General features: G+C 40.4%; 1 protein-coding gene across 3 annotated transcripts; it reads right to left on the bottom strand.

The window, feature by feature from the left end:
- Positions 1–50: 50 nt before the first annotated feature.
- Positions 51–15,341, bottom strand: p2rx1 (purinergic receptor P2X, ligand-gated ion channel, 1). Of its 3 annotated transcripts, none has more exons than XM_034098648.1 (13): positions 15,059–15,341; positions 11,383–11,527; positions 9,606–9,677; positions 9,289–9,346; positions 7,639–7,726; positions 7,403–7,483; positions 6,716–6,857; positions 5,419–5,564; positions 4,778–4,868; positions 4,633–4,698; positions 2,657–2,752; positions 1,001–1,036; positions 51–521 (listed from the first exon to the last, which is right to left on the bottom strand). In XM_034098648.1, exons 1-13 carry the CDS (start codon positions 15,193–15,195, stop codon positions 516–518), a joined length of 1,164 nt encoding a protein of 387 aa, XP_033954539.1. In that variant the 5' UTR covers positions 15,196–15,341; the 3' UTR covers positions 51–515. The 3 variants fall into 3 exon arrangements, with proteins under 3 accessions (XP_033954539.1, XP_033954538.1, XP_033954540.1); XM_034098647.1 differs by having other exon boundaries at positions 9,277–9,346; XM_034098649.1 differs by lacking the exon at positions 1,001–1,036 and having other exon boundaries at positions 9,277–9,346.
- Positions 15,342–19,713: the final 4,372 nt, after the last annotated feature.

Consider the following 19,713-nt stretch of genomic DNA (forward strand, 5'->3'; position numbering starts at 1 on the left):
TATTTACACATGTTGCCTGTTTTGCTGTTTGCAATGAGACAGAAAAAAACTCTTGTTCACATTTATTGAAATATCAATCACAAGGTGCACACGGTGATAGATCAGTCAGACAGTGGCACGTCTGCACGTCATGTGTGCATAATTGGCTTTGACACTCATTCATGGATGAGTTATGGATGATTTGTGTACATACAAAAGCACTTAGGTAGCCAGGAAGTTTTCTTTTACCTGCACGAATATGGAGGATGTGAAGGTTACACCCAGAGTGAAAACAAAAGCAAACCGAACTACAAACATCTGAGCTGCACTAAAGCTCTACATACAACAGCGAGAGTCATAGTAATTCAGAGTGGTTGTAAGAGAAGGAAGATATTGTTGGTAGAAGATCCTGCTGAATAAATAGAGTGCACATGGAACAATGGCTTTGCATTGTGTCCTTTTCTGTCCGTTTGTTGTCCGTCAGGGTCCCAGTTCAGTTATCCTTCAAAGTCCCACCTTAAAAGTTTGCTCCCAGGTCACTTCTACAGGAATAGCAGAAAATTACAATTTTAGCCATCACAGGAACATTGCATGTATACGGAAGTCCAGAGAGGCAATGTAAATTTGAATTGCTGTTGCCTGCAGTGTTGGCCAACACCAACATTGCCCTAATTTGATCTACATACGAGATATCTCCTCCGTATATATGCTTTTTTTTAAGCCTGCAAGTCCTGCAATTATTTGTAAAAGGCAAACATTTTCTTTCTTTCCCTTGTAACATATCGGGATAGGCTTTTTTAGGCCGTTTTAATAGTTGTAATGAAGACCAACTGCATGATACAAAGTATATTGAAAGTTCAACCACTTGATTTGAACTGCTGTTTTTTGTGTCACACTAGAGTTATTCTCTTGTAGGACATATGAAGGTTTTGGACAGCATTGCTCACAAACGATAATAAAGTTACCTTGCCTCTGTTCTTCCGTACAGATAAGAAATTCATTAATATTTTACGTTAGATACCTCAGTCTCTGTGCTACCTGCCTCTGAGTCAGGGTCCTGTAGATTAAAAGTAAACTCCATTTAGAGATCTCAGAAAAACAATAAATGGATTCCCCTCATCGTCACATGATAGACTACATGAACAATGATCTAGTTTACTGTCTAAATGTTAACACACACACTCACGTCAGTCTGGCCAGTGCCTTGGCCTTGTCTTGCATTTGCGTCAATGGGGCAACACTACAGTCACTTGTTTCTAAACCAAGCCACTCGCTGTCTGTAAATAAGAAATGTTCTGCCTGTTTCAGTTAGAGGGAAACTGTCTGGAAAGGGATTGGAGATAAAATCAGATAAAATGGCTATGCTGTTTCAAGCTGCCCTACTCTGAATGTTATGGGTATAAACCATAGAATGTATAATATAAACACAGTTCTTCACATTTAAAATGATCATTTGTACATCAATAATTTAGCCATGACAATCTCTAAAAAGGCCTTCAAAGCGAACAGATATTATAGTTGTTTGTGAAGTAGTGGGCATTAAACTGGATGAATAAGACTTGAATTAAACTGAAAGAGTTGTGAAAAGGGGTTTTATTGGCTATCCGTGTAAACTTTTATTGATCAAGACTTTTCTCTGTTTCCGGATTTTTTGTTTACAGTGCATGCATTCAAGATCATCAAAGATTTCTTCAAGACGTGGTGAGTAATTGATATAGCCTACAAATGATCATTTTGTGGGTTAATGATTCCTCTAGTCTAGACAGAAGGTTTCTTCTTCTGTGTTGGGTATATAGTTGTGATGTTTATTATTCCTTCACAAGAACTGAACTTCATCCAAAATATATTCAGATAAAGAAAATTAGCTATTCGAGAATAGCTTCAGATCTGAGTTGTCTTATTAGTAAGCCTAATTTATACCTTTGTAGCAACACTATTTTTATATAATGGCAAAGAAAGGGTTCAGAGTCTTTTCTTTTTTCCCTGTGTCATATGTGGCAGCACTGTTCAATGTTTCTTGAAAACATTACCCACTGTAGTATGTGACGTGTGAATAAACTCCAACTCATATCAACAACACTGGTGTGTAACTTCAGTTAAATACTTGTATGTGTGTAGATTAGAAAGAGGTAAGATAAAGAATCTGCAGTATTTTATGGAGTATTAATCGTACAAAGGTCAGTTTTATACAAGTAGTGTGTATTTACCTGGTAGTAGGCTGTCATTAATGGCTACGCCTCTCTATTTGGACTGGTATATCTCGGCAGACTGGAAACTTTAAAAGTAGCTCTCGGTTCAAATAAAGTTGGGCACCCCTGACCTAGAGACTGTTAGGATTGTTCAAATCAAGTTTTATTTATATAGCACATTTATAAACGATTTTTGGTCGAGCCAAAGTGCTGTACATATAATAAAAATAGCCTAAAGTAGAGACACTTTACAGCAAATACAACAGCACAGATTGTTCAGAATATCAGTATGAGAAAAACGACACCCTCTATCCTTAGACCCTCACATCGTACAAGGAAAAACTTCCAGAGAAAACCCACAGTTTAAAGGGAAAAATGGGAGAAACCTCTGTTAAAGGCCTCTCTGCTGCCATCCTGTGTTCAAACTGAGTTCACATCACAATAGAATTCACATCACATGATCACTTTGCATGCGTCATGGGGCTTACCTGTGCATGTGTGTCTGTGTATTTGAATTTCATGTTCTTGTAAAATGCTCTTTTTGGTAGCAAATACAGCAGCACCAAGTCACATACTACGGTTGCCTGTAAAATCAGAAATATTATAGTTATTATGTGAATTATGACAAAGATGATAAATAATGATTGGTTAGTTAGTGCAGTGGTTCCCAACCTTTTTTCCCAAGAGCCCCCCCCCCCCCACACACACTAGGGGGGGGGACGCGCAACAGCGGTAATTAAAGTTTAAAAGTCTCAAATGCTACAACTACTGTCACAAACTGGATGAATGTGAAGTATTTTGTTAAAGGAGGATGAAAGCGTAATTAAGGAGCACTATTGGAGTGACTTTGATGGTTATTGGACTCAGGATTAATTCATTTGGATTCCCGCTGTATGAAGAAATTAAAGGACGGCGCAAGTGGAAACAATTCACAAAGGGATTAAACTGTTTAAAACACATGCTCAAAGTAAACCGGATTTTGCCGATGTTTTTATGTGGATTCAAAAATCGTAAATAATCTACAAAATGGAGGAGACCGATCTGATTGGAGCAACTGTAACAAATAATCCAACTGAAATTGGCATGGACAATGACTATGTTTTAAAAATTCGCTTATCCAGACAAGCCTGGTTTGGACACTTTATGGGCAGAAGAAACATTTATATTAAAGAAAGAATTATACATTTCTGTCTTTGTATGCCTTTAATACTAACTTGAATTTTTATTCAAATGAATTAATCAATTATTTTTTATATTTTATTGTAATGTAGAGACAAGGCTTTTACTGACAATCATGTATTGCCTTACAATTATATGTAAAAAAAAAAAAAGTCTAAATATGATATTTGGCCTCAAATCATCTGAGGCCTGGCGCACCCCCTGCGATCTTTGGCGGTTGGGAACCACTGAGATATGCGGCTTTCACACGCGCTTTTCCCTTTCGAGCTCCGAGCGGGAGCTTTTCTGATTCAGCTCCGGTTTCCCTTTTCAGCTCCCGCTCTGTTCACACCGCCCACTGGCGCCCCAGAGCTGCCCCTGCTGCGTCATGACGTCACCGTTTACATCGCTGATTTGCTCCCCAACGGCAGCCATTACGGCGCTCACAACAACAACAACAACAATGGGGATCTGCGTTGGGTCGATGATCGTGTTGCTTTTAATCACACGAAGCCAGAATAAATTGAATAACGACTTCTCCAACCTTATACTTTGCTCCAGAGAGCCGTGGTTCATTGTTTATTAATGTGTTTCTGCAGCATTTACCGACCGCTGCAGTATTGGCTGCTCTTCCACAGGAGTTTATTCTCCCGTTAGCTCCCGGTTAGCTCACACTGCAGCGGCCACTCTAAAGTATTCACTGTCCGACTCACACAAGCAGCTGATGCATATCCCCAGTTCCCCTTAGCCTAAGTGAATGTGTGTCAGTCTGAATTGACGCTGTTTGGTATCACAACGCTGTTATGAAAGTTTCTCTGGTATAAAACGGGTGATGTTAGCATAGCAACCGAAGCTAAACTGACTACTTGCATCCGATAGCTGCAATAATACAAAACAACATGTCTGCCTCTCTCCACAATGATCGATAACAGTGAACGGATGGTCAAAGTAAGGTACAAATAAACAGAATCACACGAAGCCTGGTTAGTGTTGCCTGACTTTATAAAGTGTGTTTATAAGCACTACTGCTTGTAGGCAGGCATAACAGTCGACCCATGTTCAGGGGAGGTGGGTTTAGTTTCCTGCACGCCTCGACGTAAGAGAGACGTAAGCGACGCCACCTCTTAGCTCCGAAGCTCTTGCCTCTAGACCGACCATTTTTTGGAGCTGAAAGTGAACCCGATTCCGGAGCTAAGAGCTGGCGCCGCTGCGGTGTGAACAGGAAAAACCGGCGCCTTTCAGGCTCCAGCTCCGAGCCGGAGCTTAAAAAGCACTGGTGTGAAAGGGGCATTAGTGTACAACTTACCACTCCAAAGATGCCCACTCCAGAGCCTATAGCTGTTAAGGTTGGGATGATATCAAACTTTCTTGCCTGTGAAGAACAGAGTGCAGGTGATATAAACATTCCCTTTGAAAAAATCGAATTAAAAAGATTAAAATGTATTACTCACCAATGATTGCACAATGATATCGAACCTGATCCCAAACACTTTGAAGAGAGTTCTCTTCGGAATTCTGTCCTCCATATAATGCTGAGCATACCTACACAAAAGTAAATATTAAATGAAATAAAAATAGACTTCTGCATTGGCAGTCTTTTTGATTTTTTTCATGCAGTTAATTCAGAGACAGTGACTTCAACACTTCTATATTTTGGGAAATACACATATTATCATTCGTGCGGAGAAATAGGGAAAGAGATTAATACCACTCACCATGTCAGTTTTATACAGGGCTACACTAGTTAGCTTAGCATAAAACAATAAACAGAGGGAAACAGTTAGCCTAGCTGTGTCCAAAGGTAACAGTCCACTTTTGAGCACATCTTCACTCACTAACAACTCTTTATGTATATGTGTAGAACTTTCAACCCTTTTTCCAGACTTAATGCTAAGCTAAGCTAACTGGCTGCTGGCGCTAGCTTCATAGCGCACAAACATGAAAGTGGTATCAATCAGTTTAGGAATCTCTCTGCAAGAAAGCAAATATGCATATTTCCCTAAATGAATCCATCATATCACAAGAAGGGCCTGCTTCCTCAGTGTCAAACAAAAACTGAAGTCTGTGTTTATTCAGTGAAGTATATTCACACCTGAAATTGTAGCCCACTGAAGCTCTGGCTTTGTCTGTCTCAGCGGGGTTTCCGTACAGACCGTGGAAGGTGTACTTTGGTTTACAGTGTGTTACAGCCACATCGAAGTTGCATGTCCAGTCCACCACAACACCAATAGCCCCTCCCTGGGAGAAGACAAGCACATAAGTAAAAACACAAGGCTCCATTATAACTAGGGTTGCCAACTTCCAGAAATTGAGAAACGGGACACATGCATGCGCGCGTAGATTTTCGGGTTTCTGGCGGATTTAGTTACTTTTTTTTGTTACTTTATTTCGGGGTTAGGGTTAGGTTAGGGTTATGTTATTTAATTCTTTTGGGGAAGCCAGCCCCTAGGGTTCGAAAATGTTTTTGGGGGTCAAACCCCCCAAAAACCTCAAAATGCATAGAAAACTATGCATAGCCTACCTATAACACAATACAAACACAATGGTCTTTCACCTGCATTAGGCTACTACATCACATTGTACATCAGCATGTTCAAATCGGATAGGTGGGCACTATGGACATCTGGGCACCTCGATGTACAATTGGCTATTTTGTCCAAAATGTTAAAAAATAAATATTTGAAAAATGGTATTAAGTAATGCAAAGTATACATGATGTGAACATGCACGGTACATCATTATTAGACTTAATGTTATCCTTCAACCAACCATTTCCCCAGCATTTTCCCATCAATCAGCTGACTGACTCTCTCACACACACACACGCACACACACACACACACACACACACACACACACACACACACACACACACACACACACACACACACACACACACACACACACACACACACACACACACACACACACACACACACACACACACACACACACACACACACACACACACACACACACACACACACACACACACACACACACACACACACACACGTGCGAGCATTGTGCCTGCCCTGTCAACTAAGCGGTCCTAGCGCCCTTCCCATACACACAAACACACAGGCACGCAGCCAGACACACTGCATTGCGCGCAAACAGAAACATATTTTTTTCATTTGTCCCTTTAGACGGGAGTCCGGGACAAACGAAGTCCCGTACGGGAGACGCCCCTTTTGGCTCAAATACGGGGCGTCCCGGCTAATACGGGACGGTTGGCAACCCTAATTATAACACCATGAAACTATAGAAACAAAGCACAGAAAGACAATCCATGTGCAGCAGTGACTATAGATGAAGAGAACATCTGCCTCTCTCCACCTGACAAATCATTTATTTCCATTCAGTGTTAAGTAGATCAGCTTACTTACCACTGTGGCTATTGTTTCGAAATTGAAGCCAGACAGTTTAACTATGTCTCCTAGTCTGAATATGGGACACAGTGGAGCATTTTCAGGATGATAAAGGCATTTTCTGATGTATCCAGCATCAATGCCCTCCACCAGGTTACTCCTGAAAGCACAATTGTTAAGAGACATAGTTATACATAGAGCTATTTTATTGTGCTTTGAAGCATAATAACCTCAAATTTGGTTATCGCATATTATAGATGAAGTCACTCTGAAATTGTCTTGACACAATTAAAAGCACCAAACCATCGCCTATCCTTAAATATCATCCAGAGATTAACTGAAGTGGATTTCTTAATATTCATTCTCCTCAAGCATATAGCTATAATAGGCAAATAGGGTTATATATATTGCTTGCATGCTGTTAGAGTTTAGAGTGTAGGGACTTGTGAGGGGGATACTACAAATAGAAAAGTCAAAATTAGTTAAGTAAAAACCGAAAATCCAGACTTTTAGCTCCTATTATGAGTAAAAACACAGGATCCTACAATCTTCATAATGCCATGAAGATTGTGAATGCCTTTATTTGAAACAAAAAATGTTATTACTTGGTTTAGGATTGCGAACATAGGTAATGGTCTACATTTGGGGGGGAAATGTAAGCCTCTGCAAAGCCAAACTTCACAATATATTAATTATGTCCATCACCTTGAGACGCCAAATAAGGGGAAAGTGACTGAATTTTTGATGAACAGCGTGTAGTTCTCAGCAGACATCAGCATAGGAGGACTACAAGGGAATAAAGAGAAAATAAAAGAGTAAATCCAGCATGTTGAGGTGCAGAAATCACCACATTTGATATTTCTCATGTGCAGATAATGAAGTGATCCACTTCATTAATTACGTTTCATTATCAGTATGAATTATTGAGTGTTGTCACATACTCAGGTATGACGAGATCATCCTCGACAGGACACCAGGCTAAAACCTGACAGGTCTTGGTCTCGTTCACACATTCACCAGTCATTTGCCCTTGAAACAAAAACACACTAGAGTTCAGCATTAGACACAAAACTAAAATCTGGAGCAAGTGTTTCAAGCAGCGGTGGAAAAATAAAAACGTATAGGCTTTAACATAAAAGCAAACTTGCTCTGCTTCCACTTTTACCCTCTTATCTCAAATTAGCATCAACAGCAGCAAGCAAGATATAAAAGAGAAGCAAAGCAAGCGCTGAAGAAGCTGTTTCCTTTATCTCTTCCTGATCCTACCCTCGAATTTCTCTGCGTGTGATTCACTTTGTTGGTATCAGTCTTTCTCATCATGTGCTGGATGAGTTCACCAACAGTTCTCCAGCACGCTTTTTGCTCAGCTTCAAGTAGGTTTAGCTTAAGGCGCGCCCTCGCTGTTTACTTGTCTACAAACATAGAGACAGTAGGCCACCTCTAAAGAGATACTGGCACCTCGAGGTGAATTTGACCAGTCTGAAAGAGACAGATCTAAAGCCTTGGCTAACAATGGTCTTATTAAAGTTGACGTTGGGCACACAGGCCATAAAAGGCTCCGAGTTTATCCCCAAGGCAGATGGAGGACAATAAATGTATGTAACTGCTCTTTGAACTTGCCCACAATACTGTGTATTTTAGGACCTATTAAAAAGCTTGTCTGAATGGTTATTTGTTTTCAATGTCTCTGTGTGCCTATGACTGTGTCGGCTCATATGAACAGTAATTATAGTGGCACCTGTGTGTTTTTATTCAATATATATATTTATACCGTGTGTTTCTAATTGCTTAAGGATAGATTTTTACTTGCACACGCTATGTGTTTAGTTGCTAAGACTGAGGTTGTTGATTCAAAACTGTTATTTTTTCTCTTTGCTTGCCAAGGTATTGTTTGGATTACATGTGTATCTAAGCAGCGACACTGAAGTTTGGTGTGTGATCCCATCAATTAGCAGTCCTCAAGAGCCACAACCCATTATGCAAATACACCTCTCCAATAGCCTTACAGGTTTCTGTTCCTTCCATACTTCTGGGTCCTTTCACTTGCTTGAAAGTGATAGTTTGAATTGTTTTAATTAGGGATGTTAAAGGTTCCTATCTATAGTCAGAGTATCACCTATAGTGTATGGCGTTTTCAAATGTAGCAAATGTAGTTTAGACACCTAAAAAAAAGGCCAACTTTAACTGGAATGAGGAAATTAGGACATACCTCTTAGACCTGATGGTAGTCAACCCTTGCCTTGATCACAAAATGTGTTTGTGTTATCATGTGACTTTGATAAATATGAAACAGACCTTAAAACACAAAGATTCACACAGTAACACAAACTAACTAACCACTACTTCTGTCTGCTTCTCCAAACCGAATGCCATCTGCTGTTGGTAATAATCTGACACCTCAGACATTTCAAAAACTCCAAATGATACTGTTAAAAATATTACGTTTTCTAGAAGGTCTTTCATCCCTAGCAAAAAGAACAAATAACAGAAAGCCAAGGCTGATCTGAGTTTGCCCTCAGATGGACAGACGTTCAGTGAGGACTGCTGACGCCACACACTGTCAGGCCGTCAGGATTTACCATGTCCCGTACGTTTGAAACTCCCCCCTTCACAGTCAGCGTTTGAGCTGCAGTTGTGCTTTCCGTGGAGCTGTTACAAACAAGAGAGTGGGGTCATTGTGTGGACACGACTGTGGAATGTGGATGTCAACAATTGCTTTTTATGTCATCTTGAGGGGATTGAGTTAAACAAGGCATTCTGCTACAGCTACACAATTACTACCCACTCACAGAAACAGTCTTGGAATGATGCAGTTTCTGTTAAGTCTGACTATTTATGGACATGTTTAAGTCAGAAGGAAAAGAAGGGACGAAGAAGAAAAAAGGGGGAGGGAGGTTTTTTGACGTACCTCTGGACACTTTCCCATCTTCTGACCTTCAGTCATGATGTAGTTTGTCATCACCACAAAAGATGCATCTCCCTGAGGTTAAATAATTGAATTAGTTAATATGTTGCTTTTTAAATCTCATTTATATATACATACCGTTAAATGCCATTATAAAGCATGCAGTAGTTGTTAGGCAACATGTTATTGTAAACAGCCTGTCAAACATGAATCCCTTGCTGCTGAGATACAGTAAAACACCTTGAAACCATCACTTTTACATACCAAATAGTCAGTTCTCTGGACAGGACTGAATGGACATTTAATACAAATGTTTGCTTGTTACCACTATGAGAGCGGTACCAATCTTCTCAACTAACTCAATTCCTTTGTGATGTTTAGATTGTTTATTCTCTTCAAAGTTTAGTAAAAGTGACATGTGTGTGGTTCACAGGGGTTTCATTTGCTCAAATAGTTCTTGCCCAAGAGAATCGCTGGAATTGGGCCTGACTGTATGAAATAGGAATAACATATTCATTTGTGAACTTTAAGATGCTTTTAGAAAAAAAAGTGGAGAAAAACTTTGGCTTACATCATTCATGCACATTTGACAACCTATACCAAAGCAGGAAGTGAGAGCCCTTCTAATTTTCGAGACATTATCCAGAGTTCACATGTTTACTCTGAGTGAACGTGCTAATCTAAGCTAACCAGCTACTGGCTTTAGCTTCATATCTAGCCGATCGTCTCATCTAACTGTCAGAAAAGAAAAGTGAATATTTATCTGCATATTGATATACAATCTGACCATTTTTTAGAACTTTTATGTCCATGGGAATTTTCTTGATTTGAAGTGGAATCATTGATAATGTTTGGCAGGAGACAAGATGCTAGATCCTCTCAAAGGTTATGCTGCGTTGGTGCCGTTTACCTTTTAAGTTTTTCGTCATAAACAGAACATAAGGTAAGGCCTAAATCATGAAGTTTCTCTCAAACTAAATCAAAGGAAAGCATGTATGCAAGTGATATATGATAGGTAATAATAATAATAATAATAATGCATTTATTTTATATAGGCAATGAGGCAATATCAACAAGATATAGGCGAATATTTACTTTTCAGAATAAATAAGAAGTAATATTTGCTCTACCTGATCAAAGTGTGAGACTCTCAACCTAAGTGGCCTTGTCATTATATTGGTCTGGTTTAAACCGTGTGCTAAAACCACACTGAACTGACAAATGGGCCAACACCCAGACCTCAAAGCAAACATGACGATCTTCACAGTGTCTCTTTATGTATTTCCCACAGATAACAGGACACAGCGCCATTCAAGGTCAACAAATATACATACAGTATATTTGACTAGAGTCCCTCTTTGTGGAGTTGATGGCATGGTTTTTTATAGCATGCACTTTGAAAGCACACAGACACCTTAATGTTGACAAAAAAAGATAGCATCCAGTTAAAATGTACAAACCATTAGTAACTTCTGAAAATCTGTTTGCACGTTATCCTATTCGAACGGATCTTGCATCCATTCTAGTTTTTAAAAGCGGGACTGCTTTTTGACGATCTGACCAGCTTTGCTCAAAGTGTTCTGACTCAGCCTGATGTGTATTCACTTTGACAGTTGTTATGGACTGTACATGTTGACTTTATGACATCTGACTGTACAGATTACCCTATCAATGGCCGGTGACTTGGAAAACTAATTGTGGACCAATTAGGAGTCATGTGATGAGCACACATTTAGATGTTCCTGCATGTGTGAAGATCTTCAGCCAACCAGTCACCAACCTGAGAGGGAAAGACGTAGTCGGCCACATCCCAGACTCTCTCTGACCCGTTTATGCTGGTGTAGCCCACTCCTTTCATTTTGGTGAATACGGAGCCCACTGCTATGTCTGTAGACTGGTAGCCTTTTTCGTAGATGAACACCCACCTGTACGAGACACAGAAAGCATGATGTCAGTTCCAACAGATTCCCATTTTACACTTGCTAAACATGCATCCCCACAGGCAAGGACATGTATAGTGCTGATGTTGACATTCTGCACTGCAATCCCACATGCCAGCAGGATACATGTGCAAGTCACTGTGGTTGTGCTATGTCATGGTGGTCGTTTAAAGGTTGTCAATTTACCACCACTGACATATTGGATTACAGAGAACACACATTTCAAATAACAGCTCTTCATGTTTTAAAATAGGTCAAAAATGCATCATGAAAGGGTTGGAGTCTGTTAGGAAAGTGAAAACAGGTCTAGTAGGTAAATCAGTGGTTTAGTAGACATGCAGTGTTAACTGTGTTAATTTGTTATGAATTATTAAATGTTTCCAGTTAATTGAACAGATCCACAGATTGTATTTATATTAGTAATCCTAGTGTCATATTAAAAGATCAATTTGCCTGTTTATCAGTGCAAACAGAGGCCAACTATCCACCATATCGCTCTATTTGTTCAACTCGAATGTTGTTTTTTTAGGCTGCTGGCCGTAATTTTTTGATTTGCTAATTATTCCTATACTTCAGCATGCGGTAAACATCACAAAACGTACAGTATATGGCCATAGTTTAGTATGTTACGTGATTATTTAGTCTGGGTTAAATAAGTATGTATTTGTCACTTACAGAGGCCGAATTATTTCAATCGAAGAACAGTACAGAGGGCACTTTACTTTTTGTGCCGCTACGTTTATTTGGAAGCTATATATGATATATATGTTAAGATTATGATTTACAATGCATTGCTCAAGAGCTGTTGCTAACATATCTGGCTTGTTGCCAGTTGGGGCCCCTTGTGCTGTTTCAGATGTATGAATGGGATGTAAGTAGTTACACCAAAGAGACATTTCCTTCAGAAACTTCTCATATGGTTTCATTTAAATAACTATCTGAGGCCCAAAGTGGATTAATTATTCAACCTTTAATTAATACAAATACAATATCAGTGGCCATTTCTATTTAGAACTATGACCTTTGCTTTAAATACAGACATTTTCTCATACTTAGATTTGGAATGCAGGACTTTAAACTTGCCACATTGTTTTTATTTTACTTGAAGAAAATCCAAAAAAGGATGTGGGATCCACTGTTGATCCTGGTTTAAAGCCAGATGCTAAATATCCCAGATTTGATTGGTCCCACTTGGACACAGTACTTATGCATTACTTTTTGATCTTTCCATAGCAAAGCTTCTCCTTGTGTTACTCTATCTGTGTGTTTGGCCAGGAGATATGGGCAACAGCTGGTGTGCACTGGGAAGATATTGTATGTACACACACGCACGCACGCACACACACACACACACACACACACACACACACACACACACACACACACACACACACATACACTTGCAGAACTATTTTATGTTGGGTGTGGAAAGCAATCACCACCCCAGCAGAAAGCCTACAAGACATCATGCATTGCAGCACAAGTTCATTTTTTATTGGACGATGAAAGTACCTTACAGCTAGAGACGAACAGAAACATCCTTCATCTGCAGACAGAAATAGGGTGCCGTCTGCTCAATGAGCTTCAAGCCACAACTTCTATCAGTTAGGCTAATCAAATTATGTAAATCGGAGTTTACATTCAAAAAGAAGGGGAAAAGAAATAGAGTACATTAATGAAATAAAGGAAAATATGAGCGTGAAAAAAGTGGAATGGCCCTCCAAAACAGCCGTCTCAGTGAGATCTGTATCTGTTCCGACAGAGAGGCGAGGAGAAGCTCCTTTATGTGCGGAGAGCTTCTCTTCCCAACACACCAGGGCTCAGAGATTACTGCTCGTTTGGTGAGACACAAATGAGAAAGACAAAAGGCAAGCTAAATCATCACAATTAATGCAAACAGAAAGATTGACATTTTTGTCAACTTAAAAGTGACAAGACAAGAATTAATTATGGTTTTCTAAGGCTGCCGTTGAACAAGTCTTTGGTTTCTGCTGTAAGAGGTTTATATTTAATTGGTTTATTAAAAAGAATATATGTGGGAGAGATGTATGCAGAGCACCGTCTAATGAGTGCTCCCATCTGGAGAAAGGTGCATACAATCTTATGAGAATGAAGCAGATAATAAAGTGCTCAAATATATACATAAAATAAGTGTATCAACAAGTAAATATGTATTTAATTAAAATAATAAAAAGTACAATAAGAGATGTATTTGAGGCAAGTCTAAGGTTAAATTCGAAAGAGACATGATGGCTTCTGCTCTGACCTGTCAGCCTGCTGCCTAAATCCTGAAGAGAAAAATCTGAACAGCTTTATTATTGCATCAAATTTCATGCCCATCACCAAAAGGTGGATGACAGGTGGGAAGACAGCAGAGAAAGGAAGCTCTGTCATGCACCGAGAACCTTCATACTAAAAGGGAAACGAGACCTTTTGAATGTCACTGTGGATATTCCTTTTACTATCCTTTATCTCAGAGTATAGCAGAAACTAAAATCCCATTTCACAGTTAACCCCTATTTTTCATGGTTTGAAATGAACAAAAATGATAATTCAGATGTCTTGTAATGGCTTGACTCCAAGGAATATCAAGATTAAACCACCATGACAAAAGAAATTACCACAAAGAATAATAGTTGGCCAAAGCAACCAGTTTATCATACCCTTCAAAAATCCTTCCCCTGAGCAAGAGAAGACATTCTCGGATATGTCTGTCTCTATCACATTTTTGCTCATTTTTAATGTCATCAGCCGTTTGGCAATGATTTGGGCAGCAATTGATTGTGATGCTTGTTAGCATATGCCTCAGCATGTCTGTCACTCCTCAGGTTCTGCTGCTCAGAGGTGATGAGACACACACCCTCATACACAGGCGCTAACATGCACAAACGGACATCAAGGAATTTCTAACAGACTATCCCTTCTGAAGAATTGTTCCCAGGACATGTCTAAGCATGTGTGTGGAGTTAATGTTCGTAAAATAACAAGCATGCCTTATATTTTAAGTCTCAACTTGAGCAATGCAGATGATAAGATCACATGTGTTTGGCCCTTTTGTCATCAAACATTTCTAACAGTTCCAACAGTCAGTTGTGCTTTCTTTTTGATCACCGTAGCAAAATAAAGACATCAAGGTTATGTCAATCTAGACCAGGTTCCCAGGAAAAATGGGGAATAGTTCCTTTTTCAGTTCTTAAATCACTATAGAAGTGATCCCAATGTGGGTGAGAGTCATAATAATGACTATTGTTATGGTCACAGGTCTCACTTCCACGGTTATTTCCATAACTGACAGTTATAGAAATCTGGTTATTTTTATATCTAGCAACTAAATATATTCAGATGGAGGCCCCTGAAGCAAAATATGATCAAATAGAGTCTTAATGTGTAGTAAATTAGAAGTCCTTCACAAGCAGAAAGATATAACCGTGTCAATCTGTCATTTTGTATTCTTCCCAACGTTCTCTGTGCCCCTCTGAACATTACAGTAGCAAGGGATGGACGTGTTGCTCTTACCCAATGATGTAAGCCAGGACCCCCAGCTGGATGATACGGCACACCACTCCCACCCTCCTGTTCCTCACCAGCACCTGGCGCGGGGTCTCATACTCAAAGAAGAAGTCAGAGATGGCGTTGGTAATTTGGTTCTTCATCTTCTCTCATCGGCTGACCCCACAGAGAGGAGGGTCTCTCTCTTCACCCCACTTGCATATATCAAACACTCCACTCTCCACTTCCACTCCTGGTTACCCCTGCTTCACTGGTGGCGAAGGTCCTCTGCCTCTTCTCATAAGTAACGTCTGACGTGCTTCACGAGAAGTCCTGGAGCGGTAGGACTTCCTCCCTCCCTCCCTCCCTCCCTCCCTCCCATGCTGATCTTCCTCCCTCCCTCTTTCTCTCTTTCCCTCTCTCCACACAGGGTCACTCTGTTTACAGTAACATGTGTACATCAACCCATTCACATTCTGCATTTCCTGGTTTTTTATTGCCTTTTGTTTTGTTTGTACAAGCAGCACACAAAGTGAATGAAAAGACATTAATGGAATCCACTTCTTGATAAATAGCTCAACATCTGCCACTCACACACCGGACCTCCTCCCCTCTCTCTCTCTCTCTCTCTCTCTCTCTCTCTCTCTCTCTCTCTCTCTCTCTCTCTCTCTCTCTCTCTCTCTCTGTGCAATCAAACCTTATCGTTTACACTGACACACTCTTCCTGCATGACATAATCTCAACACAAACACACACACAGTTCAGCTTATTTGCCTTCTCTAATGCCACCATTTCCAGACAGTAAGCCCTCTTATGTTTTATTATCATTTTGCGAGGGGAACACTTTGGGTTTCTCACCCCTCTCAGAAATGTCTCTCCTTTCATTTACCGCGAGTGGGTGCTTTGCATTCCTTATCTTTGTTCTCAGAGGGAAAGAAGTCACAAATGCATCTTAATAAAATTCCATGTCAGTGTGCACAACTTGAAATATTACAGAAAAGGTTTCCTACTGTATCTGTAAAATGTTTTTCTTCCTCAGTTCACTTCAGTGTGTAATCTCCAGAGATTTGCAAATGGAAGATCTTATTTTAGAAACATGTCTCAAAGCCACATCTCAATCTGGTGAAATCCTATTCTAAACACAATATTTACTAGGAATTGCCACAAAATGGTTATTGCTTAGAATTTTGTAGGATTGCAAGGATTTGGCAGGATTGTAAGGATTTTGCAAGGATTGCAAAAAAAAAGGGGGGGGGGCTGTATGACAAACTAAATAATATCCAGAGGAGGGAGAAGTACTCAGATCTTTTATCTTAAGTAAAGTAGAAGTACCGGAGTGTAGGATTACTTCTGTGACAAGTAGTGCAAATATTAGCATCAAAATATACTTATATGCAAATAGGCCGATTTCAGAACAATATATATATTATATGTTTTGATTATAATTATTGATGCATTAAAGTGTTGCATCAAAGTTGGTAAAGGTGCAGCTCATTTGAATGACTTTGTATGCTGCAGCTTTGTTTCGGTTTTGACACCTTGACTATAAAATGTATGCCTCCATACACTGTTAGGAGATTTGGTAGACAACTTGTCCACTTTCTTAAATCTCCTCGCGTTCCTACACGAGCCATTATCTTACAGGAAGGAAACCCAGAACCTACAAGTAACCGTTTAACAATAATCCACTTTAATGGTAATATACAATGCAATACAATCAAGTACAATCAATACAGTACAAATTACATACAGTTCTGTGGGATCCCACATTTACCTGATACTCACGTGAGCCAGCCAGCCAGCCAGCCAGCCAGCCAGCCAGAGGAGAAAGAGACCGAACACAGCGGGGTTTCTGTCTATATCCCTCGCTGACCCAAGGAGGAGTTATCTGCACCTCCCTTCCAGACCAGTGATTGGCTGCCCAAATTATCATCAACACCCCACATCTTAAGTCCCCAATCCCAGTGGCTCAGCTTCCTTATCACAGGGATCTGAGATGACTATGTCAACTCCACACCTTCCCCCTCTTCCTTTGTCCTCACAAAACCACATGTTAGCAGGCCCAAAACCAGCCCAGTTTTCTACACAAATCATTTTCAAGCTTCTTCACAGTTTGCACGAATACATACAAATATTTCCTTACAATTCCCTCTTTTGCACTCTTAAAAAGAGAGTGCAATTTACACAAGGCACTTGCAAAAAACTGCATCCTTGTCTGCTGAGTCTCCATACTTTTTATTCTCAGTGTCCACAGTGAAGGGCACTCCGTCCAGGCTCTCGTTGCAGATGACGCAGCGGAAGCAACCGGGGCGGTAAGACTTCCCCAGGGCCTGCCGGCCTGCATGTCCATGATTAGATGTCCACCTGCGTTGCACTTGTCTGCAGACTGCTGGAACCCAGAGTACAGAAAGTCCTCTTCACAGAAAACCCTTCCTGCGTCATAGTAGAACGCCTTCCCTCTCAGCCTTCGACTACAGGCGCTGCAGGTGAAGCAGCTGTCATGGTAGAGGCTGCCCATAGCTTGGCAGGCCTGGCTGGCTCCATACACCGTCTTGTTGCACTTAACCCACACTCCTGTTTCAGCGGAGAGTGGAGTCCCCTGTGCCGTCCTGGCTTGCCGTGTCTTTGTCCCCTCTGATCTGCTGACGGCGGCTTCTGAGTCGATGCTGAATAGATGTCCTCCCGATCTTCCTTCTCCGTTCCGATGATGATGCCTCCCAGTCGACCTCCATGATGAGAGCCCGATCCGTCCTGATGTCGTCTAGGGTCCTCGCAGGTGTTTTCCCCCGCCGCACACTGGCTCCGCACATTGGTACCAGTTGTCCCCCTTTCCTTGTAGGCGGACGGCACGGGATGTCCTCTGGGTCACTCGGTCGGGGCTGGAGAGCCTGGGGTTGACAGTCAGCCTCCTGCGTCTCGGGTCCCTCTTTCGGCGTCCGCAACCTGTGTGGAGAAATCTGATACAAATCCCTCAAGCCTACGCTCCGGGCTCTGGGGCCCTCGGCTGTTTAACCCACCAGTGCGTGGCAACTTGGAGCCTGTTGGTGGGGTATCTTAAAACAACAGACGTGTGTGCACAGGTTTTCTAAATTAATTGTGCTGCTTCAGAATCTTGGACTGTGCCCACTAAATAAGAACCCCAACATCTTTAGGTAAATTAAAATAACATATTTCAATAGCTCTGAATTTCTGACAAGCATCTGTATTTATTTTTAAATGAAATCCCTGAGATCCCATTAAAAATCAAAAAATATGATTTGAACTGTTAATGTTTCTGGTAAAGAAACACACTAATCTTATGGATTCAAAAACAACCAAAATCACAATACTAACAAAGTGAATGGCTTCCTGGTGATACTGCTTCTACCCGTCAGTGCTTAGATATTATCCCACTGAAAAAATGAATACAGAAATTCCCACCAACTGTCATCAAATGTCTTTCTAAATGTAGATGAAATGTATATCCCCATAATGACCTAAACAATAAAGTCTATGGCTTTTACTTCTTTACCAGACTAGTTACATGATGTTGTCCAAATCACATTTTGTCTCATTACATTACTATGTTTTAGCTTAACTGTAAATATGTTCTTTCTACATTTCAAACCTCAGTTACTTTAATACCTGTTGAAACATTAGTTGACACATTACTCACCGGTCAGCCTCTCCAGTATTTCATTCTGGACTTACATCTCTCTGGTAGCCCCTTGGCCACTGATTCTCTACCTGTGCTACCTGCTATAACTCAATCAATACTAGAGACATGTCAACATTCACCAAACAGCCTCTTATCCCCAGATATGGAGCAGGTAAATTCTAAAACTGTCAATCAATGGTCAGATTGAACAATGGAGTTGGGCAGCAGGTTCCTTTCAGTCCCTAAATGAAAAATGTACATTGTAAAGTTTACACTCCCCCTTTTTTACACATTCTCTCATGTGTAAACAAAAACCTGTATGGGAAGAAAACCTTCAGGCCATAATGGATTATAAGACAATACCAAACATTTTTCCCAGTAAACACTTGAGAGTGTTTCTCTCCATCATTCAGTCCTAAAAGAAACAGAATTCCAAATTTCCTAGTTTGAGTTTCACATTCTGCAAACAGCCACCTCCTGTGGGAGTGAAACATCATCAACCAGATTAGATACGGTTTCCCCTTTTGTGCAATGTTAGGAAACCTCTCTCATTTCACACATTATTATCACACAAAAATAATGTGTTAGTCCAAAACATGCTTGATTAGTCATCGTTTCAAATCACGCAGTTGCACTGATCAGGTGCAGACATACACACACTCACACTCACACTGTCAGGTTGTAAAGTCAGGTTTGGTCAGGTTCACCGCAGAGTCAGTCATTGACAGTGCCTTCCCAAGTTACCCTGTCGGTCAGTTGGTCTCAGTCTTTTTGGCCATGTGTTGTGCTCTGCAGAGACTTTGATGTTCCAGCACAGGCCAGCATCCTCCGTCTATACAAATCTGTATATATGGAGCGCCATCACTTATTAATTCACAATTACAACTATAATGTTCAAGATATCTCCAACCCCTCCTTGCTGTTTCCCACATTCCCTGAAAAGTGTCTAGCCAAAAAAATGTCACTTCCTTATTGTACTATTACTACTACTGCAATTCATTTACACCTAATTAGTATTAAAATGACTAATAGATCTATTTCAGAA

Source organism: Pseudochaenichthys georgianus, chromosome 14, assembly GCF_902827115.2.
Source record: "Pseudochaenichthys georgianus chromosome 14, fPseGeo1.2, whole genome shotgun sequence".
NCBI lineage: Eukaryota > Metazoa > Chordata > Actinopteri > Perciformes > Channichthyidae > Pseudochaenichthys > Pseudochaenichthys georgianus.

What these genes read in the sequence shown, in the direction of transcription:
- p2rx1 (XM_034098647.1), bottom strand. Translation starts at nt 15,195, where the DNA reads ATGAAGAACCAAATTACCAACGCCATCTCTGACTTCTTCTTTGAGTAT. An exon ending in AGATGGGAAAGTGTCCAGAG is followed by an intron (nt 9,347 to 9,605) that starts GTACGTCAAAAA and finishes TGTTTGTAACAG; the next exon opens with CTCCACGGAAAGCACAACTG. An exon ending in GATGATCTCGTCATACCTGA is followed by an intron (nt 7,484 to 7,638) that starts GTATGTGACAAC and finishes ATTCCCTTGTAG; the next exon opens with TCCTCCTATGCTGATGTCTG.